The sequence below is a fragment of the Canis lupus genome, chromosome 26 (assembly GCF_048164855.1).
Source record: "Canis lupus baileyi chromosome 26, mCanLup2.hap1, whole genome shotgun sequence".
Taxonomy (NCBI): Eukaryota; Metazoa; Chordata; class Mammalia; order Carnivora; family Canidae; genus Canis; species Canis lupus.
The window spans coordinates 28,501,792-28,527,273 of record NC_132863.1 but is presented as its reverse complement, the minus strand read 5'-3'; the positions used below and the strand labels follow the sequence as shown (position 1 = coordinate 28,527,273).

The 25,482-nt window shown below is 58.2% G+C and overlaps 1 protein-coding gene across 1 annotated transcript in view; it reads right to left on the bottom strand.

Annotated features, from left to right (window-relative positions):
* The window catches only part of VSTM2L (V-set and transmembrane domain containing 2 like), a 36,843-nt gene extending 11,631 nt beyond the window's left edge, over window positions 1–25,212 (bottom strand). The window contains exons 1-2 of the mRNA XM_072800988.1: window positions 25,026–25,212; window positions 555–724 (exon numbers count right to left, since the gene is read on the bottom strand). Coding sequence (XP_072657089.1) covers window positions 555–724; window positions 25,026–25,146 — 291 coding nt within the window. The 5' untranslated portion in view covers window positions 25,147–25,212. The remainder of the gene's footprint in view (window positions 1–554; window positions 725–25,025) is intronic.
* Window positions 25,213–25,482: the final 270 nt, after the last annotated feature.

Genomic DNA, 25,482 nt, shown 5'->3' with positions numbered 1-25,482 from the left:
CCTTGAGACAAAGATTCCAGTGCTATTAGTCTAGCTGGGCAGGGATCCCAGGGGACACCAGTAGGGGCGTGGGCCGGTGAGACCACAAAGGGAAGGAAGTCAGTAGTGGGCACGTTCTCAAGCCAGGGACTCTGCGGGCAGCTGGAACCTACTCCCCGGGGCACCCGAGGGGGACAGTGTGGAGCTCTCCAGTTACCCCGGGAGGTTGCGGGGGGCCGTGGCCTCCAGCTGTGTCCGCCACTGCCGGGCTGCCTTGCAGGCTCTGTGGCCCAGGGGAAGCTCTCAGGCAGAGCTGCAGGGGTTGTCAGTGGGGCTGGTGGCAGGTGTGTGCGCTGGGCACCAACAGCATGGGCTCCAGTGAATGCGTGTGCAGTGACGGGGTTGCCCACCGGGTCTGCTTCCCCACCTGTACCCTGAGGGAGGGGCTCTGTGCTCTCCGTGGTCACCCCAAGTGCTCGGTCTAGCTCGGCCTCCCCCGCAGAGGGCAGAGAAGCGCCTGAGCCCCAGGGGCCCGGGTTCTCCCAGCGGCTCGGGTGGCTCCCCGGGGGCAGTACCTGGTTCGAGGCCCACGCCTGCTTGTCGGTCCAGTCTCTGTGGCTCCGCACGTACCACCACTGGATCTCCAGCGAGTAGGACGGGGAGCCGCTGCCGCGGAAGGAGCAGGCCATCTCCACGTCCTCGCCCGTCCGCGCCGTCATGTCGTGGGGCGTCTCTGTGAACAGGGCTGCGTGGAGAAAGGGGAGGAGCGGCCGGGTGGTGAGTGGGGACGGCCTGGCTTCAGGTGGGGCCCCGGAGGAGCCCGGGGAGGCCGCAGGACGGGTGTGCTGAGCAGCTGGGGACACGTGGGGCCAGAGGGGCAGGTCCAGGGGCCGGAGCGCCCCCCACACTGGGTCGCTCTCCCGGAGTCCGCGGGCACCACGGGAGACCCACTCAGGGCCGTGAGGGATCGGAGGAGGGCTGGGTTGGAAGGCGTGAGCAAGGAGGCCAGGGAGGCCAGGGAGGAGGTGCCGTGTTCATCAAGTCTTCCAGATTTTTCTAGTCACCCCCACCGCTCTCCCTCCCAGGTTATTCTCAACCCCAGAGCACAGCAGCCAGCGCCACAGTCTTTGTAAAACCGAGTGAGACCTGGCCAAACCCCTGCTCAGAATCTGCCCTGGCTCCCCAATGCACCTAGGAGAAAGCCCACCGGCTTGGGGTTCAGGGCCCGCCCACGTCCCCCTGGTCTCCTCTGTCCTGTGAGCGCGCCTTGCTTCCCCCTCTTTGGCCCTTTCTGTGCCCAGTGGCTGGAATACTCTAGCCTTGGGCTCTCTTTGCCCAGCTGGCTCCTTCACGCCACACAAAGCTCTAACTAGCCCCTTCAGAGAGGCCGTCCGTGACCACCCGGGGTAGGGTCCCTGCCACCCCGACCTCCTGCCTGCCCGACCTCGACCTCATATCGTTCACTGCAGGCACTGCCTGCCGAGCTCCCTGAGAACAGGGACCCGGGGCTCCTGCGGGCTCCTGCGGGCTCCACCACCCCCAGCCCCTAGCAGGTGCTCTGCGTGTGCCGAGCGGATTGCCCGTTCTCCATCCTCTGAGGGCAGCCACGCCCGCCTCCCGTCCCCCGCAGGGCCCAGCTCCCCAGGAAAACCCCAGTGCCCCGCTTCCCCAGACCCAGCAGGAGCCCCGCCCAAAGCCACCAGGTAAATGAGAAAACAAATCCCCACTTAATTTGGCCAGTGCCCCTCCCCACCATATGTTCTGTCTCTCCTCTCTCCAAACAAATATTGTCCTGAGACGTAATTAGAATTCTTTCCTCTTCTCAGGAGAGATTATCTCGCCCTGGAAAGACGCCTGGCAACGTGCAGGTCACCCAGGGAATGTGTGTCCGTCAGCCCTCCCGCCCCGTGCCCCACCTGGCTGCTGCAGACTGCAGGGTGCCTCCGTCTCCCACGGCAGAAGTGCCACCACCCAGCCCCAGCGGTCCCTCCTGTGTGTCCCCTCCCACCTGCAGCTGGGGCAGGGGGAAGAGGGAGTCCGGGGCTGGGAGGTAGGGGTCCTGCTCTGAGGTCACTTGCCTCCCACCCGCCCCAGGATTCTGAGGGCTTTGAGAGCATCAGGAGTGACAAACTCCATCTGGAAGCTTCTGCTGTTTCTGCTCTACACACAGGGTTTCCATGTGGAGCTTGACTCCAGTAACTGGTTTCCGGGCAAAGAGAAAGTTTGCAAGGTCCCTAATCCCCAAGATTAGAGGTTTATGGGACCCTGGAGACTTCCCACGTTCTCTGAGGTTAGGGAGGAACAGGCCGCTGTCCCTGCTGTTTAATAAGAACGGCTGTTTGAATTACTGAACGTGTGCCCGGTGAGGCGCCAGGTGCCTCCATCTGCAGTGGATCTGAAAGCTGGGACTGTCCTTATTCCCACTGGGCGGGAGGCAAAACCAGGCCCCTGGAGGGAACCATCCTTGCTCATGCCCGCCTTTGCCTTCCAGGGTCCAGGCCCCAAACTGTAGAGCCGTCCTTGACCACCCTGTCACCCTCCCTTATAGCCCAGATTCAGTCTGCGGGGAACCCTGTGGATGCTGCCTCCAGAAGTCTCCAGAATCGCAGCCCCTGCACTGCGCCCCTGCACTGGGCCAGCCGCCACCATCTCCCACCCACAACAGCACAGTGGCCCCTTCACTGGCCTCCCCGTGGCCACCCGTCCTCCTCAACAATATATTTGCAACTTGTCAGCCAGAGTTATCTTGGCAAGACACAAACCAATCCTGACTCCTTTCCTCAAAACTCTCCTATGGCGTCTTCTCACTGAGGACAAAAGCCAAAGCCTTTCCCATGACAGAGAAGGCCTCTCATGTTTGGGCCTGTCCCCTCGGGTGCCCGCTTCTGCTTTTCCCCCTGCGTATTCTGTTCCCACCATCATGGCCTCCTTGGTGTTCTCTGAACATTCCAGTTGAGATCCTACCTCAGGACCTTTGCACTTGGTATTCCCTCTGCCTGGAACAGTCTCCTCCCGCCCCCCAGATTCCCAGATAGCTCCCAACCTCCTCTGCTTCAGGACTCTGCTCAGATGTCACCTCCTCAACGAGGCATACCTTCACCAGCTCATTTAAATTGCATCTCTCACCCCAAACCCAGTGCTTCAAATCACTATTCTCTTCCAATACATTATTGGTGCCATCGACAGACTTTCTGCAATGAGGAAAATGTTCTCTATCTGAGCTAATCCAGAAACTACCAGCCACGTGTGTCTCCTGAGCACTTGAAATGTGGCTTGTGTGAATGAGGAACTGAATTTTAAATTTTATTTCATTTTCACTCATTTAAATTTAAACATAAATAGCCACTTGTAGGTAACGGCCACTGTACTGAGCAGCACAGAGAATACACTTCTTGTCTGTTGATTGTCTGCTCTCCAGGAGGCAGGGACTGTGCCTGTGCCTGTCTTACCCGTTGGTGTATCCCCAGCTCCTAGGGCAGCACCTGGCACCTAGTAGGTGCTCAGTAAATACTTTTTGAGTGAACGAATGAACAAATATGACTGGGCAGTGGTGAAGCAGGGTCCAGAGCTGAGAGGTCCCCACCCTGGGAGTCCTGGGCCAGCCCTCCTCACCTTCCCTGGTGCCAGCCTGCCAGCTCCCGCAGGACTGCAGTGGGCCACGAGGCCCTGAGCCACCAGGACGGAGCTGAGAGGTGATCACGGTGGGCGCTTGGCCCCGTGTCTGAGACAGCTGGATTTTGCCTTGATCCGGACCCAGTGGCCCTTGCAAAGAGGGAAGGAGGAGAGTTGGATCTAAAGCGGCCAGCAGTGGGACCTGGCTGTCTAAGAGACGGTGAGAGGGACAAAGCTGTGACCTCCTCCAGGTGCCACTGCTGAGCCACAGGAATCAGAAAGGGCCCCCTTGCACCTGGGAGAAGGCCCCTAGGATCACAGACTAGGAAGGACGGAGCTGGCCCCTGAACCCAGGCCTGTGAGACTCCGCCACGGCGCTTCTCCTCCACCTAGAGATGCTTGAGTGGAGGAAGGATGTCAGGCCAACGGGAGAATGAGAAACAGCATGTGGGGGTCTCGTGGGTGGCAGGAAGGGCAGAGATGGGCTCTCTCCGAGTGGGGACACCATCAGGGGAGGGGCCAGGCCTCCATCCACCCTGGCTCAGCCTCCCCTGCCCATGGACACCCCCAAACTGAAAACCCAATCTTGGACCCTGGCTCTTTTTACTGATACAGAAAGCAAGGCTCAGAGAGAGTGGCCTGGGGTTACACAGCAGCCAGAGGACACCAAGGTCAGGCCCCAGGCCCCTAGTCCTTGGCCAGGCCCTCTGACCCTAAACACACTTGGGGGAGCAGCCCTCCCCTGATCCCAGTAGTGGTCTTCTAGAGGGCGCTGTCCAACAGAAACAGAACATAAGCCGGGGGTGTGAGGCACACATGGAATTTGCAATTTTCTAGTAGCCACATTTAAAAAGTTTAAAAAAATTTTTTTAAACAGATAAAATTAATTTTAATCATGAATTTTATTTAACCCAAGATATCAAAAAAATTATTTCAACATGTAAGAGCAATTATTAATGAGATATTTTACATTCACTTTTGTGCTAAGTTTTAAAAATCCAGCATGTATTTTACACGATTACAGCACATCTCAATTTAGACCAGCCACATTCCCGGTGCTCAGCTGTCACATGTGGGGGATGTCCTGGCAGGTGTATCTCCTCTCTTCCTCTCCTCTCCTGCTCACGTGTCCCCATTGCTCAAAGGAGGCAGCCAAGGCCCAGTGCCGCGCAGTGGCCCTTCCAAGGCCACACAGCAGAGCCTGGATTTGAACCCAGGCCTGTCTGACTCCCAAGGCCATGTTCTTCCCAGAGTATTTAAACTCCTTCTGGAGCACCTGGGTGGCTCAGTGGTTGAGCGTCTCTCTTTGGCTCAGGGTGTGATTCTGGGGTCCTGGGATCAAGTCCCACATTGGCTCCCTGCAGGGAATCTGCTTCTCCCCCTGCCTATGTCTCTGCCTCTCTCTGTGTCTCTCATGAATAAATAAATATCTTAAATAAATAAACTCTTTCTGGCTGTAGCGGTCTTTCTTAAAAAGGAACAGTCTAAGACGGCCAACATCTTGCAGGGTCCTCTGGGGCAGGCTGGGGAGCGCAAAGGCTTGGGCAAGCACAGAGGAGGCATTTCACCCAGCCCGAGGCAATCAGGGGAGACTTCTCAAAGGAAGTGTTATGCTCCCTGCCCACCCCCAGCCCCAGGTGGGGAGATGGTCTGGAGCCAAGAGTGGGGAAGAACTTTGGGTAGGAGGATGGGTAGAAATCTGGCTGCAAGAACTCATGGAATCAGGTGAGTCATCTGTGGTTACAGCCACCCCCATGGTGGACTCTGCTCCCAGGGTCTCTCTGACCCCCTCAGACCCTGCCAAGATCTGCCCAGGTTAAGGTGGGCAGGATCCTAGGCCCCCCAGGATCCTGTTGTCTCCAACCTCAGTAGTGATGGGGGCAACGTGTCTGCAAGACAAGTGGGAAAACGAAGTTCTGGGCATTTGAGGCCATAACCTGTGTCTCTCTGTTCACGGGCAGCATCATGAAGGTCTGTCCCCGGCCCTGTCCCTAGAGGAGCCCCTGGCAGAGACACAGCGTAGGCAGGTGAGCACCGGTGCACAGACTGGAACCAGGGACGGAGGACTGAGCCTGCTTCTGCCAATGAGCTTGCTTTGTGGCCTGGGGAGCATCTCTCCCCTTCTCTGTACAATGGGGGTCAGTCCCGACGGTCTGAGAACCCCACCAGCTCAGACAATCTGAGGGAGAAAGTGATGCGCATCCCAAGAGCAGTGTCCTTCCTGGGCACTGGGAAGGGGAGGGGTCACTGCCACTCGGGGAAGGAGGAGCGTGTCAGCAGGGCTCAGAGATGGGTGCATCCTGACAGGCAGAGGCCGGGGAAGGGCACGTGCGAGCCAAGACAAGGAGGAGGGAAAGCCAGAGAGCTCTGCCGTTTTTTAAAAAGAATCCATACCATTTATGAAGCATCTACTACATGCCTAGCACTATGCAGGCACTGTCTCTAATACTCCCTAATCCGCTCACCCACATTTGACGAGGAAAATGAGGCTCAAAAAGGAGGCAGGACTCGCCCAAGGTCACACAGAGCTGGATTCTGAACCTCGGTCTGACCAGCAGTTGTGATCAAGACCCGGAGCTCTCTCAGCCTTCATCAGGATTTGGTCTGAATTACCAGGAAAAGTTCAGCCACCTGGCTCCACAGCTCTGCATCCCACTTGCACACCTCCAGAGACGGGGAGCTCAGTTCCTCACACCTCCACTACAAGCAGGTACCTCTAATGGGCAGGAGCTCCCTGTCCCGGCTCTGTGAGAGAGGATACGACATCAACACCAGAAACTGGGAGGTGGTTTACCTAAGTTTAATGATGATGATGGTGCAGTAATAACGTCTAAGAAACAGAGAGTAGCTGCTTTGTGCCAGCCACTGTGCGGAGCTCTTCGTGGGCATTTGCTCCCACCATGATGCTGTGGGGGAACGGTGATCATTATCACCCCATTGTTCAGGTGGGGAAGCTGAGGCCCAGAGAGGCTAAGGACTTGCCCAAGGCCGCAGAGGAAGCCATTACATTTGAACCCAGTTCCAGAGCACTTGAGAGTGGAGCCCATAGCTTCTCGACCTGCTCCTGCAGCCCCTTTTCCTATCGCCTCCTCCATGTGCCTCCTTCCAGCCACCCGGACACCCCGCCCCCCATCTCCAGTTAGCATCCCTGCGGAGTTTGGGACATGAAATCCATCTCTCCTCTTTGACTTCCTCCTGTCCTGAGCCCCCTTCCCTGCTCAGGTAACTCCACACAGCCGGTCTCCAGGGAAGCTGGTATAATTATAGATTTTTGAGAAGGATGCGATTGCGTTCTCCTGCCCCAGGGCCGAGGGCTGGGCTCACTGGGAAGACAACTAAAACCGGTGTCCACAAATTAGGATTCTGCAGGAGAAGGAGAGGGGGCTTGATTGAATGCAACCTCTTCTTCTTTTCGTTTTTAATTAGGGGCACAATGTAGTCATTAACCCCAAGCGCTGTTATCGGGCATGGTCTGCAGGAAACAGCTCTGGGGCCCTGGCCCGAGTCAGTGGGTTTGGCTTCTGGTAAAGGCAGAGGATGACCTGGAAGATCTTGTCTGCCCTCCAAGACTAGGGCCTGGCCTCCTTCCCAACCTTCCAGGCCCTGATTCAATACAACATCTAGGGCTTTGCCTTCAGGCCTGGGTTCGAATCCTGTTTCTTCTACTCCCCAGCTGTGTGACCTGAGCAAGGCGCTTGACCTCTCTGAACCTCAGTTCTCTATATGAAAAAAAGGTAAGAAAGAGAGGGCGTTGGGGAAGACGCAACACATGCCCGGTGCCTGGCACATAGTAGGTGCTCGATGACTATCACTCCCTTCTCTCATATTTGAGCTCAAAATCCTGTCATCTCCAGGAAGAGTTTATTTTTATATTTTTTAAAGATTTTATTTATTTATTCATGAGACACACACACACACACACACACAGAGGCAGAGACACAGGCAGAGGGAGAAGCAGGCTCCACGCAGGGGGCCCGACTGGGACTCGATCCTGGGTCTCCAGGATCACGCCCTGGGCTGAAGGCAGGCGCCAAACCGCTGAGCCACCCGGGGATCCCCCCCAGGAAGATTTTAAATATGCTTCTTGCAGCTTCATCAGATCATGCAGTGGGTGCAAGGTCTGTAGTTCCCACACCCGGGCCCGTGTAACCTCTTGTCCATCAGTCCTGCACCTCCACTCCTTCCTCACTGGCTCCCGACAGACCTCTGCCCCCAGCAGCCAGTGACACAGAGACAGACCTCAGGGGGCTTGTCCACCAGAGGCAGCCTCGGCCCAGCCCCCGGCTCCCTCCCCCTCTGAGGTCTCCATCCCAGATCCTCTGATCCAGCCCCATCTCCTCTCTCCCTCTGCACAGCCTTCCTTGCCCTTCTAATCTTCAAATCTCTGGTTTAAGGCTGCCTCCTCCAGGAAACCCGCAGGGACTGGACCGCAGGCCACCCATCAGTCTCTGCCAGAGTGAGAGCACCACCCCTTGAGGACCAGTAGAAGGATCAACTCCTTGTCAGGGGAACCAAGGCAGAACTGGAGCTAGAGGGAGGCAAGGGGTGTGTGTGTATTGGGGGGGGGGGGTGAGCAGAGCAGAGAGAACCAGTGTGGCCCCGCCGGCACCTTGGTCCTCACTCAGCCCAGCTCTGGCTTGGTCCTACTGTCATGGCCTGCTCCAAATCCTCCAGTGATGAATGGATACACAAAATGTGGTCTCTCCACACTACGGAATAGTCTTCGGCCTTAAAAGGAGGGCGGTTCTGACCCAGCTCCAGCAAGGATGAACCTGCGGGACATGATGCTGAGTGAAATAAGCCGGGAGCAAAAGGACAAGTACCTGAGGATCCCGCCTCCACCAGGCCCCGGGGCAGCCAGACTCAGAGACGGAAGGCGCAGGGGTGGCTGCCTGGGGCTGGGGAGCCAGGACGGGGGCAGCGTCCAGAGCTTCAGCTGGGCAGGATGCCCAAGCTCTGGAGATGGATGGTGGCGGTGGCTGCGCAGCGACCCGAACGGATTGGATGCCACTGAACTGGACACTTCAAAACGGTTCCAATGGTAAATGTGACGTTGTAGATATTTTAGCACAATTTTTTAAAAAAGCCTCCGGTGGCTCCCCCGGCCCGCAGCAGCGGCTTGCCCACCTCCGAGGTCTCCCCGCCGTGTGCCCCGAGCGCGGCCCAGCCCCCACCGCCTTGGCTCCGGTCCCGCCTGAGCCTTCCCTCTCCCGTCCGGCCCCCTCGTCCCCCTCGTCTGTCCCCCTCTTCTCCACCTGCTGCTCTTTCCTCACCGCTTACACTCACAGGTTCTCTCTTGTCTCACGTACTGTCCCCCTCCCAGCCTGACTGTAAGGCCCCCAAAGGCCGGAGGCGGGAGTCTCTTTGGTTTACTGCTCCATCCTGGCAGCTGGAACCACACCGGGCACACCGGGCACACGGTGGGTGCTGGATGAACGCTGCTGCTGTGACACCTGACATATACGGTGTCTCTGGCGGAGGGCAAAGGACCCCATTCTCCCGGCTCCGGGCCACCGGGGGGCTCCAGGAAACCCTCACGCTCAGGGTGCCTGATGGGGCAGCGTCAGGCTCTCGGGCTGGGCATCCAGAGTCTGCAGCTCTGGCTCTGCTGGACCCCAACTGTGGCCCCTCCTGCTGTTCCTGGACACTTACATGTGCCCTCCCCCCTCGCTGGGGCACAGTTCCTGGAGTCCCAGCTCGCAGGTGGCCCTGGGCCTGGAGATGCCTCCCCTGCCCCGGCCAGGGTGGAAGCCCTCCAGGGTGGAAGGCCCCTGATGGTCTCTGAGCACTGTTGTCGCCCCACTGGAACATGTTATAATGACCCACCTAAGGTGTCTGTCTCCCCCAGCCTGGGAGCTCCCCCAGCACAGGACCCCCGCACTGCCCAGCATGTGCTGAATGAGTGAATGAATGCATGAATGCATGAAGGGAGAAAGGTCAGACAACTACCCAGAGGACCTCAGTTCTCAAAACTGTAAGAAAGAAAAAAAACAAACAAAAAAAGGAGACAGAATCATTCATTTATTGGGTACCTACTATGTGCCAGAATGGAGTTTCTGGGGGAACTGTGCCCACTAGAGCAGGGCTAGGGACAGACAAATGGACAATATGGACACAGGCATCCTGAGTCCAGCCCCAGCAGGCCGGGCCCTCCTCACCCTCCCTCCTCCTGGCCCTCATGACCACTGGCCGCCCGAGCCCAGCCTGGCCCACAGGCGCCCCGCCACACTGACAGGCAAGCCAGAGGCTCCCCGAGAGGGCCCATAAAGTTGTCATATGAAATGTGACCGAGAATGAAATGGGGCAATAAACAAAGGCCGGCAGTGCCAGGAAGGGCTGTGGCTGCTCGCAGGCAGCTCTCTGCACCCCTGAGGCCCATAGGCCAGCATCAGCAACTCTAGGGGATCACCTTTCTTTTTTTCTTTCTTTCTTTTTAAAGATTTTTTATTTATTCATGAGAGACAGAGAGAGAGAGAGAGAGAGAGAGAGAGAATGAGGCCGAGACACAGGCAGAAGGAGATGCAAACTCCCCGCTGAGCAGGGAGCCCCATGCAGGACTCAATCCCAGGACCCTGAGATCATGACCTGAGCCAAAAGCAGACACTTAACCGGCTGAGCCACCCAGGTGCCTCTGGGATCAGCTTTCCCACCAGAGGCCCACAAGGCGCCACAGAGCAGATGTGTCTGAGCCCACATAATCCTCAGAGCAACCCTGCAGGTCAGGGTCATTGACGCTTTACTACAGGTGGGAAAATGGATCTCACAGCAGGTTGGGGACAGGAGTGGGGACTGGGACCCAGGCCTTTGAGAAGCTGGGATTCAGACTCAGGCCTTGGGACCCCAGAGGGCCAAGTCCTCCCCTGTCCTCTCCTGATGCCAATGCTGCAGTGATAAAGGCAGGAAGTAAGGGGGGATACACCTAAGGGCCCCTATATCTCCCCCTGTCCCCCCCATCCATACTTTAGCTTTTTCCAGCGACTTGAGAAACAAAGCTCAGAGAAGAACCTGGGGGCCACCGAGGGCAGTCCCCTGCCCTGGGACTGAAGGAGGCAAGCCCCTCCAGGCACTGTGCACGGGACCCTACTTCATCCTCCCAAGGACTAGAGGAGGCGGTCCTCCTTATCGCCAGCCGCATCTCAGAGGGAAGTAGCATGGTCCAGAGAGGGAGCGTCAGTGCCTGCGGTCACCCAGCATGAAGGGACAAGGCCAGCTGCCAGCCCTAAGGCTGACTGAAGAATTTCCCAAGCAGAATCTGAGTTCTCCCTCAGCATCCCTGCCCTGCAGCAAAACAGGCCTGACTCCTTGGGCGTCATTTCCAGAAAGCCCGCTCTGTGCCCAGCTCGGCTGGGTGCCAGGGCTGCGAGGGTGTGTGGCATGGGGTCAGGAAGGCCCGCGGCCACCCTAACTCTCAGCTGAGAGGCAGAGGAGGGGAAAGGCTGCAGAGGGAGTGTCTGACGAAGCCCTGGCTCATCCGTGAATCTCACCTTGCTCCTGAAATCAGGAGATGTAAAACGTCCATAAGAGGAAAATCCAGATAAAAACATGAAACGGCTCCCAGGGACTCAGAAGCCTGGCCTCGTAGAAGGAGCCCGGCAGGCAAGAGCCAGAGCCCTCTCCTCCCTGGGGACGGGTGCAGAGTGTCTGCTCTGGGGTGAGCAGGGCTCAGGGGAGGGTTCTTGGTTTCCCCCTGGGCGGCCCCTGGGCCCTGGCCCGCTGTGTGAATCGATGACGGTTGTTTGATCTCGGAGTGGACACGTTTTTCTCTTCTTAAGTGCAAGAAGGCCATTTGTACGACAGCTCAGGGAATTGCAGTGTGCCTTAGTGGGAAGAGGGTGGCCTGGGCACGCAGAAGGAGCTCAGGTCCTCCCCACAGAAGGAATGAAGGAGATCAACCTTCATGACCTCACCGTGCTGGGCTTCCCAGGATGCTCCGGCCAGGCCCTGGCCCTCCAGGGGCCCAGAGTCCACAGAAAGGGCAGACACGCAGATCAGTGACTACCGTATGGACAATGGCGGGGACTGAGCCTGCACTGCCATGTACAGTTGTTCAGGGTGTGCACTGTTCACTCAGCCATGAATCATGGTCCCCTCTTCTCCTTCCCCAGAGACATCCAGAAGCTCGGGCTGGAGGTGTGAGTGTTAGGGAAGATGAACGCAGGCCCACGGCTGCCTGGACTCAGGGATGGCTTCTAGGAGGTGGGTCCTGCTTGGACTCGAGAGCTGGTCAGAGTTGGCAGAGTTAGGAGGAGCTCCGAACAGGAGAGGACATGCCCGAGACAGTCTCATGAGTCCAACGTTTTGGGGACCGTCTGCACCATTTCTGCAGGATCCCCCAAGCACCTGCGCTGTTATTTACTTAATATTTATTTTCAAAGCACCTTTCCCTTTTTACTTAAATAAATTCAGCTTAAAAGGAGACTTTTATTGCCGCCATAAACGGAAAATCAGCATCCCTTGCCATAAATAGAGGGGAACTGTAAAAATAGACACGAGGAGAGCCACACCGCTCTGTAAATTCCGGCGGGCCCGGCGGCCTGCTGGAGGCTGCGGGCCTCAGAGTCCGTCCTCCCGCAGGAGCAGGGAGCTGCGAGAGTCACGCATTAAATTCAGAGCAGCGCCAGGCAGAGGCTCTTCTCTGGCAGGAGGACTTGGGGTGCGGGGCCCCCCGAGGGGCGGACGGGTGGGCAGCCACCTCCACCGCAGTCCCGGCCTGGCTTCCCCTTCAGCCCCCAGCCCCCCTCCCAGCCGTGGCCTGCAGGGGCCCGGGGACGGGAGCCGCCCTGCCACGCACCTGTCACACCCTCCGGCTGACCCCGCGGCTGCCGGTGTGGCCCAGCGGCAGGCTCCCTGCGTGCTGCACGCGCGGGCACAGCTCACACCCACTCAGGCCCCGCTCGCAGAAGGGGTGAACAAAGAAACGAAGGGTGGGTGCCCTCCTGGCCTCCGCTGCTCCAACCGGGGAAGCGGCCTCCTGAGGCACCGGCTTCCCTCTCCCCAAATGAGGAAAGAACATTATTTTTGTATTACAACAAACATGAATATATTATGGACTAGAATACAGAATACATGCATTTTGAATGACATAGGAGAACATCAAAGCGATGTTGCCCCTGGTGGGGAGCTGTTCAGGCCGCCGCGGCGTGGGGCCGACCCCCCAGTCCAGCGCCCTCGGCCTGATCCGGGCAGAGGCCTCCTCTGTCTCCATGGCCCCAGGCTCCGCAGACCTTGCTCTGCTCAAGGGGGCGGGGGGTGGGGGGGGCTGCTGTGTCAGCTGAAGGGGGGATGGACCAGGAGGAAGCAGAGGGGCTCAGGGTGGCAGTGAAGCCTGGGATTTACAGCGACGCCTGGCCGTGCAAGCTGCAGCTCTGCCCGCAATTGCTGTGTGGCTTCGTGAAAGCTGCTTCACGTCTCTGAGCGTCAGTTCCCACACGTGTCGTTGCTTCCTGGCTTATTTTGAATATTAAATGAACTAACGCAGATGAACAGTCTGTTTCCGTGTGCGGGACACAGTAGAGCCTCCACGCCTGCCGTTCCCTGGTGGCAGCCACTCACTGCTGAGTTTTACACACACACACACACACACACACACACACACGGACACTTGCCAAGGTGGGGTCTCTGCCCGGCCCCACTGACTGGGAAGAAGGGCTGCCCTAACCAATAAAAATTCAAATAGCTGGGACGCCTGGGTGGTTCAGCGGTTTGGCACCACCTTCGGCCCAGGGCGTGGTCCTGGAGACCCAGGATCGAGTCCCACGTCGGGCTCCCTGCATGGAGCCTGCTCCTCCCTCTGCCTGTGTCTCTGCCTCTCTCTCTCTCTGTGTCTCTCATGAATGAATGAACAAAATCTTAAAAAAAATTTCAAATAGCTAATATTTTGAGCACTCACTGTGGGCTAAGCACCTAATGATGTGGTGCCTCAGTTTGCTCATCTGTAAAATGGGGGTGATGGTAATAGCTACCTCATAAGGCCGTTGTAAGGATCAAATGTGTTGACATTTATAAAGAGGACTGCCTGGCACAGAGGATGTGCTATAGAGATGTTTCCTGTGTACTTAGTTTGTAACTGAAGTAAAATTCATATAACAAAATGAACCATTTTAAAATGAACAAGCCGGGACACCTGGGAGGCTCAGTGGTTGAGTGTCTGCCTTTAGCTCAGGTCGTGATCCTGGGGTCCTGGGATCGAGTCCTGCATCAGACTCCCCGAGGGGAGCCTGCTTCTCCCTCTGCCTGTGTCTCTGCCTCTCTCTCTGTGTCTCTCATGAATAAATAAATAAAATCTTTATAAAAAAATAAAATGAACAGGCTGGTGGCCCTAAGTGCACTCACAAGGTTGTGCCACCACCACCTCCATCTAGTCCCCAAACATGTTTTTCCCCTCAAAGGGAAACCCTGCACCCATTAAGCAGTTATGCTCCGTTCTCCCAATCCCTGGCAACCACTAATCTGTGCTTTTTCAGTCTCTGGATTTGCTATTCTGGATACTTCCCACAAATAGAGTAATATGGGGTCTTTGGGGACTGGCTTTTTTCACTTAGCATCATGTTTTTGAGGTTCTTCCACACTGCTGCATATATCAGATTTCATTTTTATAGAGACGCTTCCTTAATAAGATAAAGTCTCTCACCAGATCCCCCAAACAACCCAAGGAGTAGCCACTCTCACTCTCTTCTTCTTGGGGATGAAGAAACTGAGGCACAGAGAGAGTGAGGACTTGCCCAGCCCCCCGCCCGGCAGCCCTGCCACAGCTGGGCGGGCAGTGCTGGTGCCTGCGGCTGGGGGCAGGGTGCCTCCCACGGCCACCAGCACATATTGAGGGAGACAGCAGTGGAATTACAAATCTAGGGAGATTTAAGGAGAGTGAAAATATTCTGGCACTTGCAGGATTGTGGGAGTCAAGCAGGTTTCCCCAGTGGAATTCCTGCCTCCTCTTCCCACACATCTGGACCACAAGGAGTGAAAGGTTTGGGAGGTGGGGAGGCAAGTGGGGGAATGTGCAGGGAACCAGGGACAGGGCAGGAACCAGGATGGGGGAGCTGGGACGGGAGAAGGCAAACAGGCGTCCTGATGTTCGTGCGGACGGCAGTTCTTTTCCTCCTCGTCTCTACAGCCTGCAAAGCCAGTTGCACAGATGGCTAGCCGGGCTCAGAGAGCTCGAGGGAGGTCAGGAGTTGAGCCTGAGAGTCTGACCCCAAAGCCCAGGGAGGCACCATCCTTGCTGCCTGCTGGAAGTGGAGAGGGGGTGAATGGGGGAAGCAGAGCGAGGCCTCATCATCCGCACGGAGGAGCAGCTGCCTCGGAGCCCAGAAAGGAGCATTCCCAGGTTCACCGAGAAGGAGAAAGACAAGGGAGAGTTGTGGGGGAGGTGCCAAGGGGGGCAGCGAGAAGACCAGAGCAGAAGGGGAGACGGCACCTGAAAGCCGGGTGCAGACACCAACAGGAAGGGAGAAACTGAGGCAGACTCTGGCAGCCGTGCCGTCTCTCCGGGACCTGGTGTGGGTCGAACGCAGCCCCACTGGGGACCTAGTGCCTGCCCTGCCCCTCCCACGCCTGCCCAACCGCGTTTGGGAAATCCAGCAGCGCAGCAGTAACTGTATGAGCTCTGGAGTCAGGCTGACCCAGCTGTGAACCCCAACCGTAACCTCCTTGTGGCGGGCAACTCGCCAAGCCTCAGTGTCTTCATCTGTAAAATGGGCATTGTGGGGACTCAACAGGATCACACATGCCTGTAAGTGTCCAGCACCTAGTGGCCTCCGTGGACCATTATTAGGCTGGTGATGATCCGGCTGCTTTTCACGCTGCCTCTCCCAGGACGGCTTGCTCCAACGCCCCTTTCCCCAAGACTCCCACCTCCTTTTTCCTCACCCAGAAGACCGACTGGCCTGGCCTTCTGAAACACAAGGCCTATTCTGGAACCAGACAATCTCCAGCTGAAGGGGTTCTGCCCCCACCCCAGGGCCTTTGCACTTACTGTTCCTGCTGCCCAGGAGGGGATTTAAGGGAAAACAGCAGAGCCGGGATGGGTCTCAGGACTCCCAGTGCCTAACTGGAGTTCAAAGACCACTGCTGGGTGGTGGACATAGGGAGACCAGCTGGTGAGTCTCAGGGCCCCGGCCCCAGAGGCCTTCCATCAGCTGTCAGCCAGCCTGCCCTCCCCCTCCCTCTCCTCTGCCTGCCAGGAGACCATTAGTGCCGGGTTGTTTTGAGCGCAATTTCCACTACCATGCACTCTGGCCGCCGGGCCTCCATTAGGGACCCTTTCCTGGGGCCAATGACAGGCGGCAAACAGCTCCCCGGTGAGCCAGCCCTAATTGCAGCTGCCTCTGAGGCCGGAAATAATTTTTTTAAAGCCTCACAAAGCAAAACAGACACCCTGCCGTCTGCTCTTACCTTCTCTGCCTGGACCAGGCCCCAACCTGAGGACTGTGGGAAAGGGGGCTTCAGTCAAGAACCACAACCCCAAGTTGGCTAGTGAGGCTCAGAGGGGGCCCGGATTTAAGCCCAAGAGTGTTGACCCCAAAGCCCAGGCAGGCACCATCCCCTACGACCTTATCACGCCAGGCTGAGGGGACCTAAAGTCTGGGTTCTGCTCCCTGGCTGGGAATGAGGTGTGGGCCTCCAGCCTCCCACTGTGCCTGTTTCCTCCTCTGCAAGAGGGCGTGCTGGTGGGCGCCTGGGGTGCCCACTGGGGTGACCGTGGCCAGGCTCTGACAGGTGCTGGGCCCCCGTGAGGAGGCCGAGAGGCACGAAGGAGGGAGACAGGGTGGGAGAGGTAGGGACAGAGCCTCCTGCCAGGCAGACGAAATCGCTGATTTCCTGAGGAGAGAGCCTGGTGTGTGCAAGCATTAGAAAGGAAGCCGGTGTAGGTACACACACGTGCACACACATGCACACACTCATGCACGCACACAAGCCCAGTTCCCACCTCCCGCCCAGCCCACGTTTCTGTCACCCCCTGCACACGGCGACAGCCTCGGCATCCTATGAGCTTGCACACTCAGCCCTAGTTCGGGAAGCAGCCTCTCCCTCTCCGGCAGCCACTCCAGCCTCCAAGTCCCTTTGGAGCCCCCTCAGTCACGTGGCAGGTCCCACCCGCACGCCAGCCACACCCCGTGCCTTCCCCATCCCTCCGGAGGCAGGTGGCGGGGGCAACACCAAGCTCCGCTGCCTGCCTTGCCCCATACGTGCGCACAAGTCCCAGGCAGTGAGGGGAGGCTCCTGCGGCCTCCGGAGTCCCCTCGCAGCCCTGGCAGGCCCCGGATACCAGGGGCCCACTTCCCCCAGGAAGTCTTCCTGACTGCACCAGGACACAGCCAGCACTCTCATGGGGAACCTTCAGAGACCCCCTCAGGCTAGTTTGCCTGTCTGAGCCACTTGCAGGGCTCTCCTCCCTGGTCTGCTCCCCCCCTGTCCCCCAGGCCCACCCCGAAAGACATAAGCCCAGAGCTTGCTGAGGAAGGAGAGGGAAGCTTGTTCCAGAAACCCCCACCCCCACCACGCTCCCACCCCTCTGGGTCAGGTGGGAGGGCCGCTGGGGAAGGGGAGGGTCCCTGGCCCATTCCCCACTCTGCTGAGTACTTGCCCTGCATCCCGGGCCAGGCCTGGCTCCTCCCTGGGCCTCAGTGTCCTCCCCAGTGAAACGTAGGCTGCTTCCCCTGGCACCACAGGTGAGCTCTGGGGACCTCAGCAAACCCGCTGGAACCAACCCAAACAATGTGGCATTTTTCTGAGGAAATGATCCAGTTTTCATCAGATGCTCCGGAGGATTGTGACCTCCAAGAAAATTAGGAAGCACGAGTCTAGACAAGCTCCGGTGCCCCTTGTAGCTCCAACACTTGGGCATTCATTCATCCACTTCATTCATTCACCTGACCTCTCCCGAGTGCCGGCTTTGCGTGGGTGTCAGGATGACACAGAGAATATACAAAGAATATACGCCTGTGTAATCCCGAGATGTCACCTGGAGAGAGGAATGTGTGCGTGCATGTGTGCGTGCGTGCGTGCGTGCATGTGTGTGCGTGTGAAGATGGAGAGGGAGAGGTGGGGCGACGAGAAGAGAGAGGGAGATGGATGCAGCAGACACAGGGAGAGGGACAAGGAACGATGGAGAGTTTGAAAGATGGAGAGTTCGTTCAACCCGGAGAGAGGGGGATCGGAGAGAGGGGCAGACAGGGCGCTGGCCACAGCTGGGCACTGCCAGCCCCCTAATTGATAGCTCCGAGCAAGTCCCCCCACCCCCAGCTCCAGCTCTAACCTTCCAGATGCTCCCGGAGCTGCCAGGCCTCGTGTCCCAAGGGCACCAGCTTGGAGGGGCCGGGGAGGCGGGTCCACAGGCCCGGGCTACGGCGCAGAGGGCGCAGCCGGGCCCCTAGGCCGGGGCACTACGTGGCCACCTGGCTCCTTCCTGCCCACCGCTCCTCCACCGCACATGAGCAAACACCCAAACACACGCACTCCACACACACTCAGGCAAAACCACCAGCCCCCCGCAGAACACCGGGCAGGCGCACCCAGGGCCCCAGGCGAACCCCTCAAGGTCCCGCCACCCCCACTGACCACAGTGCTGGGCTCTCGGCCCGCGATCGTTCGGCCGGACCCCAGGCCTCCCCAGCATTTTGGCCTCCTGGATCCCGAGAGAATCCGATGAAGCCAGGGTGCCGCTCCGGAACAAAGCACCGGTCCACACGCCCACCGGGCTTGGCAGCAGGGGCGGGACAGATGAGCGGCGAAGAACGCCAGCCCTGCAGCCGCACGAGCTGGGCTCAAGCCTGGCCTTGCCATTTGCCAGCTGTGCGGCCTCAGACAAGCCTCCGTGTCCTGGGCTGTAAAATGGGAGCATCCTCCTCATGGGGTATGTGAGGCTAAAAGGAGGAGGTGAAGGAAGTAACAGGCGCAGAGAAAATACTCGATGATTGCTGCCTGGTGTCTTGATTCCCAGCCCCTGGAAGGCCACTAAGTGCCATGGGCTCCATCCTCACCTGCTGCCTGGAAGGCAAAGGAAAGGGCTTGGCGGCTGGGAGTCTGGGGGTGGGGGTGCAGGTGGAAAGATTCTAGAGGCTCAGGGCCTATGTGAACTCGCCATCGTCGGGGGTTGCTGAGGCCGAGAGAAGGGCAAGGACCTGCCAAGCGACCGGCACCAAGGCTCAGGATCTACTTCTCCCTCCGCAACTGTGGCACTTTAACTCGGAGCTGAAGTGAAGGGACAAAGGAGCCACTGCCCCACCTCTCCACACAGGACACAGCAGAGGCCCTCACTCCCGCCCTGTCCCCGGTGGGTGGGGAGCCCGGGTGTGACAGATCGTTATTAACCACCCACGGTGTGCTGACTTCTCTGCCCACTTCACCAGCCTGTGCTCCTTGGGGAAATAGAGCAGGGATTCCCTCCATGACACCCCCACCTAATAAATGGTCGGCTCCAGCTTGCATCTCTTATGTGACAGGGAGCTCACTACTTGGTGTCCCCCTGCCCTGGGAGCGCCTTTTCCAGGCTGAACATCATCTCCGCTTCTTCACTCTTATCACAATTTATACTTATATATTTTTTATGGGTTTAGTTGTCTGAGCAAGAACCTTATCTGTCTTCTTCACTAATATGTCCCCAGTGGCTAAAAGAGCCTGGTACATGGCAGGTGCTCAACCGATATTTGTTGAATGAATGAAGGAATAAATGAATGGTCGCTTCTAATAGCTGACAGCAGCCTCTGCTAGGCCAGCAGTTCCCGATGAAAGTACAGAGTCCGGGGGGCAGGGGGCAGCGCGTGCGCCAGCAGCCCCCACGTCCAGTCATTCTTACACACAGACCTGCCTTGTACCACGCTCACTGTTCTGCCCTTAATGTTTTCCTATAAACTAACTCACTATTTTTTAATATCCCCGTTAGTCTCATCCTAAGCAATCATATCTGTGAAATCAGTCTTGATGTGCTGGTTTTATTTTTCCAATCCACATTAAAATAAATGCATAACTATTAACACATAAGAGGTTTGTCTAGGTTCTGCCTAAACCCATCTCTCAGTAGGACCCAATCCTGCTGAGGGTCCCGGGGGTTCTTGGAGAGGGGGTTTCAACTGGGTGTGATGGAGTGGAGTCCCAAAGATCCCTCTGGCGACTTCCAGGAAGGGGAGGGGGCCTGCCCTTGACGAGGGTGACCTGGAGGAGTCGCAGCCCCTCTGCCTCCCCAGCCCCACCTGCCTTCTCCACAGCAACAGGTGCCAGAGGGACCTCAGGGCCTCCAGGTAGCAGAGGGGAAGATTTCTTCCCCCAGGGAGATCACAGCCCCTTTTTCTCATAGAAGAGTCTCACCTCACCAGGGTCAGGGAGAGGGGTGCACACACCCTGGCACCCCGTTACCCTCAGGGCTGTAGCATCTCATACGCACTCCAAGGGTCCTGGGTCTGCCCACTGCATAATCAGCCTTGGCCACCCGGGGATGTCCTTGTACTGGTCCGTGAGGATGAGGGAGGGGATCCAACCTTGTGATCGTTCTACTAAACACACGGCTCCCCTATGAAATTAAAATTACGTGGATGTTTCAAACTGCATTAACTTGGAATACACAAAAGTTTTAGCATTCAGACCTCAGATTTCTCCCTCCTCCTCCTCTCTGGGACTCAACAGCATTGTGAGCCTGGGCTCTGGAGTCACGGTCCTGGGTTCAAATCCAGACTCTGACACTTGCTAGGTGAGCGACCCTGGGCAAGCCTTCTAACCTCACTGAGACTCCGCTCCCTCATGAATACACTGCGCCAGGGAAGTCCCCTCCTTTGAGGGCTCTCGTGGGGGTCAAATGAGACAACACCATTTAAGGCCCCGGCATGATGCTCAGTAAACATTTGCTTCTGTACATTTCTCACCTTATTTGCACAGAGTTGGATAAGGTGACCCCAAAAGCCAAGTGGTGACCTCCCAGGCCATTCGGGCAAATGCACCCTTGCCCATGGCCTTGGTCCTGTCCTCCATCTCCTGTCCAGGGGGCTGACCACCCTCCCTCACCCCTGCCCCTGCCCCCTTGTTTGTCATGAGGAGACTTCCCCCCAACACCCCTGCTGTCACTGTGTCACCGTGTCACCGTGGAGATGAGCCGAATTCCTGTCCTGCCGGCCGCCCACGGCTCCCGCTGCTTCGGGAAAAGGCCGCCGGAGCCGCTGATAGGCAAGGTGTCAAAACCAATTGGTGTGAAGGACTCGGGGAAAACCGCTTGTGAGGGCCAATTCCCCACAGGAGGCCGGGAACCCTCAGCCCAAGGCCGAGTGTTTACAGGCGTAATTGATAGAATAATCACCAACACCCGAGACAATGCGAACACATTTTTAACATCATAACCTTCGGAAGACAGCACTCAATTTTCTCCATCTCCCAGCCACCAAACTAGCTGGCTTACTGGTGGCGAGATACCCACAGTTCGGTAAGGAATGAGAGGATGCCAGAGTGGGTTTTCAGTGCGCAGGCCGTTTGCCAAACGGCCGGTGGCCCCCGCCCATCCCTCAGCACCCCGCTGCTCCCTCCTGGCAACAGAGAACCTCAGGACAGTGAATCACTCAATGGACAAAGCGCTGGGCCAAGCCAGGATCCGTGTCTGCATTGGGGTGTATTAATAATTGAAGGTGCTGGTCTAGGTGTGTGTGTGCGTGTGTGTGTGTGTGTGTGTGTGTGTGTCTGGGCGGGAGTGGAAGGACGGATGTTTGCTGCAGTGTAAGGCTTCCTGGGGCTCCTCTGAGGGTCCGTATGCCTACTCCAGCTTGGCCCTCTCCCTCTCTTGCAAAACCGAACCAACCCAGCAGCCCCTGGCACCAGACAATGTGCCGTCCCTACACGTGTCATCAGGCCAGGGTGAGTGTCTAAGGCAGTGGCTCCCCAACTCCAGGCTGCCCTGGAATCATCTGGAGAGTTTCTTAAAATGAAGATTCCAGGGTCTCATCAACAATCATTTTGGCCAATGGGCCTGGGGGTGGGGGGGTTGGACCCTGGGATCTGCATTTTAACACACTCCCTGGTGATTCCAAGGCAGGAGGTCTGCAAAGATCCTGCCCTCCAGACCCCTGCCTGGCCAAGATCTGGAAAAGGGACTGGAGAAGGAGTCCAGCCCAGCTATCTTCTCTTTCCAACTGGCATGCGGCCTCAGCAAGATCCCGTCCATCACTTTCCTAAGCTGCTGGTTCTTCCTGGTGGCACCCACTGCATTACCAGTTCTCTGGGGAGCTGGAAGGGAGCACTGAGATAGGGCTCTGCAGAAGGAGGAAGTCCTGTCACGTGACTCGCCAAACCTGGCCAAACCTGCTGGGAGGTCGTCCTGGAGGAGGCAGGCATAGCTCTCCAGCTCTCAGCGCAGACTCAGTGACCTTGGGCAAGTCGCTGGGCCTCTCTGAACCTCACCATCCTCATATGACCAATGCCAGCTTTGTGTGAATAACGTCAGTCTCCGTGAGTTAACACTGGCAAGGGGTTCGGCAGCACGTAGCCCACAGTAGGCAGTTCACAATGCCAGCTCCCCCACCTGCCTCCCCCACCTCTGCTGGGCTCAGGGCAATGCGCTAACCCTTTCTGATGAGGAATAATCAAAACAGTGGCCATTAACTGAGTACCTACTGGGGACAAACACGGACCATCACGATTGGGATTGGGACCAGCCTCCCAATCCCTTAGGCCTCCCTAAAAAGCATGCACTGTTCACCCCCCATTCATTCTTCATGCCTTTAAAAGGCCCTCTGCGAAGTGGCCCAAGGGGAGGTAGCAGAGAGATGGGAAGCAAGACAGATGTCCTTGCCGACCCAGCTGACCACGGGCTCTTCCTATGACAAGTCCCGGGGGCAAGGCATTAGCCTGGAGGCTGGGCTGGGCTCAGATTGAGCTGGAGAGGTGAGGAGCCCCCAAGTGGTTGGGGTCTATGGGCTCCTCCAGAGGAGCCCCCACTTCCAGCCTCCCATCCCCACCTCCAGACATCGAGACGCCTCCCTAACCCGGCCACATTTCCTGAATCAGCTGAGGACACGCGGAGCCCAGGAATAATGAAACGATCAGGCTCCAATCTGCTAAACAGCAATTTCTGGGCTTTTTCAGCACACACAGCTTTTATCAAATTGGTATTCTCCTCCTGAACACAAATGGCTTATTAGACATGACCCACTTATTCGCCGCGTCTCACTATCATTAATAACAGTTTCTTTTTGTGATTAAGTGAGTGGCTCCAAACCCTTCCTGTGGTCGGGCTCTTGGCCCAGCAGAGGGACAGCTGTGGGGGCTCCCCAGGATCCACCGCTTGGTGACTTTGAACCTGGCAATGTCGGGAGAAGGCAGTCTGACCCCTGCAGAGCAGCTTGGCCTTCTCGTTTCGTGAGGGACGCAAGGAGCCCCAGAGGGCTGACCCACTCGCCCAGAGCTGCCCAGGGGGTCAGGGAGAGAAGCCAGGTTTCCCCACAGTCAGTGCTGAGTCCTCTCCATCTAGCTCCTCCTCTGGGCCTGAGCGGGACCTGGCCGGGGTTCAGAGGCGACATTATAGCCGGCAGGGTAGAGCTGTGCCCCTAGGCAAGCCTGGCACCAGGGGGCAGCCAGAGACTACCACACAAGGGCAAACCCCAATTCCCTAGGAGGGGCCACCTCGGGACCTCACGACTGACAGAGCAGCACCCAAATCCTTGGGCCCTGATGCTCTAGGGACAGGATGACCATAAACCTCAGAGCCCCAGTCCTCGTATCTCTTGGGACTAGAAACTCAGGAAAACCCTTCCTTGGAAAACCCTCCTCGTATAAGTTCTAACCATGCCAAGGAACTGAGGAGAACGAGGAGGGGAGCGGAAGGAGGAATTCCCAGTTTCCTTTAAACGGGAGGGAATCTGACAGGGAGATGAATATCCTGGAAAGAGCTCTGTCTTTGCCCAACAGACCCTGTGGCCAGTCCCGGCTCAACACTCACTCACTGTGTGACCTTGGGCAAGTCCCTTCACCTCTCTGAGCCTTGGTTTCTCCATCTGTAAGTTGAGGATCAAAATCACCCTTCCCCTGTTTACCAGTGCTCCAGCCAGGTCGGTAGAAATTTGATGAGGGATATGAAGAGTACAGAGATGAAAGAGAGAGCACTTACACCAAACGTGGTGAGGCAGAAGGGCGCAGGGACTCGTGGTTCCCCAAAAGCGGAGACCCCTGAGAAGGGCTTTGGAAGCCTCTACTCCTTCCCCCTTGAACAACCCCACTCGGGCATGAGGCCCCAGCAAAGCCTCCTCTAATTACCCACCCCCTCCCACTTTCCCATTAGAATAAATCACACAGTTCTCCGTTCTTTGTGCAAACCTCCCCCCACCAGCCCCGGGCATACGGTGCCCAGCACCGGTGCTGCAGCCTCCCCCACCAGACTGGGAAGGGATGGATAGAAGAAGGGTCTCCATTTTCATCTATGCTCTGGTCCCCGTTCTGGAGCCTGGCTCACGGGGCTAGGGGGAGCCCCCACAGCTCGCAGCCTCAGATGCTACAACTCTGCTGCCAACTTGGGCTCCTCTGGGGCCGAAAGGAGCTTCTGACACTCGGGCAACCAATGTGGGATTGCTTGCTTGCTCCCTGGCTCCCATGGCGGCTGAGTTCATTTCCCACCTCTCAGTTCTCGGCGCCGAGGATGAGGATGGGTGAGTACCCTACGGAAAGATGGCAGGGGCTTTCTGCCCACCCCCAGAGACAGACAAAAGCACCTGGCATCATCCTTCTTCCCCTTCCATGCCTGTGGCTGGAAGCAGCAATCCCAACTATTCCAATGTCTTTGAGGGGCTCCCACCAAGCCTTCATCACCCACCCTGCAGGGGCAGCTGTGGTCCCAGACTACTGGTTCCCAAGTGGCAGGGTCTTGGGTCCCCCAGGACCTTTCCGGGGGGGTTTCAGGGGCAGGTGAGGAGTGGAACGGGATGAGGGCAGCTGCAGGGTTAAGCCCACAAAAGGGAAAGGCAGATGGGCAGAGGGGAGTGGGCGAGCAAAGTGTGTTCACAAGTGTGTGTGCGTGTGTCTGCAGGCAGAAGGGCAGGCAAGAGTTGTGCAGAGTGTGAGCGCCTGGGTGCCAGCGGGCAGGGTGTGAGCCCACCAACCTCGTGTGTGTGCGCAGCGGGCATGAGTGTGAGTGTGGATGAGTGAGGAGGGGGATCCAACAGGGGAGGGCAGGAGTTGTGAGTGCGGGAACAGCGAGTGTGCCCGCGGCTGTGCGGATCGCGGGGTCCTGGAGTGTGCGGGCGGGAGCGGGGTTGCCCACGGGGCGCCCCTCCTCTGCGGGGGGGGGGGGCGGGGGCGGGGGCCGGGGCGGGTCCAGGGGCCCTGCAGGGGGCGCCGCGGGACTCCCTCCCGCCGGGGCCGGCGCGGGTTGCGGCGCGGGTTCCAGCGCGGGCGCCGCCAAGTTGGGAGCGGCGCGGCCCGGGGTGGGGTTCGGTGGGGAAGTCCGCGCGGGCGGCGCCCGAACTCACCGTGGCCGGAGACGTGGTTGTCCCAGGGCGCGTGGCCGGCGGGCCGCGTGGCGCCTCCGAGTTGCAGGAAAAGTGCCAGGTAGTGGAGGGCGCCCAGCGCCACGGCGAGCGGGGCCCCCATGCTGCGCGCTCGGGCCGGGGCGCCGCCGCCTCACATCGGGGCTCGGCCGGCCGCTGCCCCCGCGCCCGCGCCCGCGCTGCCGTGCCCGATGCGGCCCGGCTGCCCTCGCCGCCCCGGCCCAGCGCGGCCCAGCGCGGCCCAGCGCGGCCCAGCGCGGCCCCGGCCCGGCCCGGCTGCGGGAGCGAGCGCACGCCCAGCCGGCCGCCTCCGACTGCGGGACTCTTCCCTTCCGCGGAAGGCCACTCCGCTCGGCGCCGCGGCCGCCGCACCCCTCCCTCCCGCCCGCCCGCCCGAGGAGGCGGCGGCGGAGGGATCTGCCGCTTGATTTATCATCAA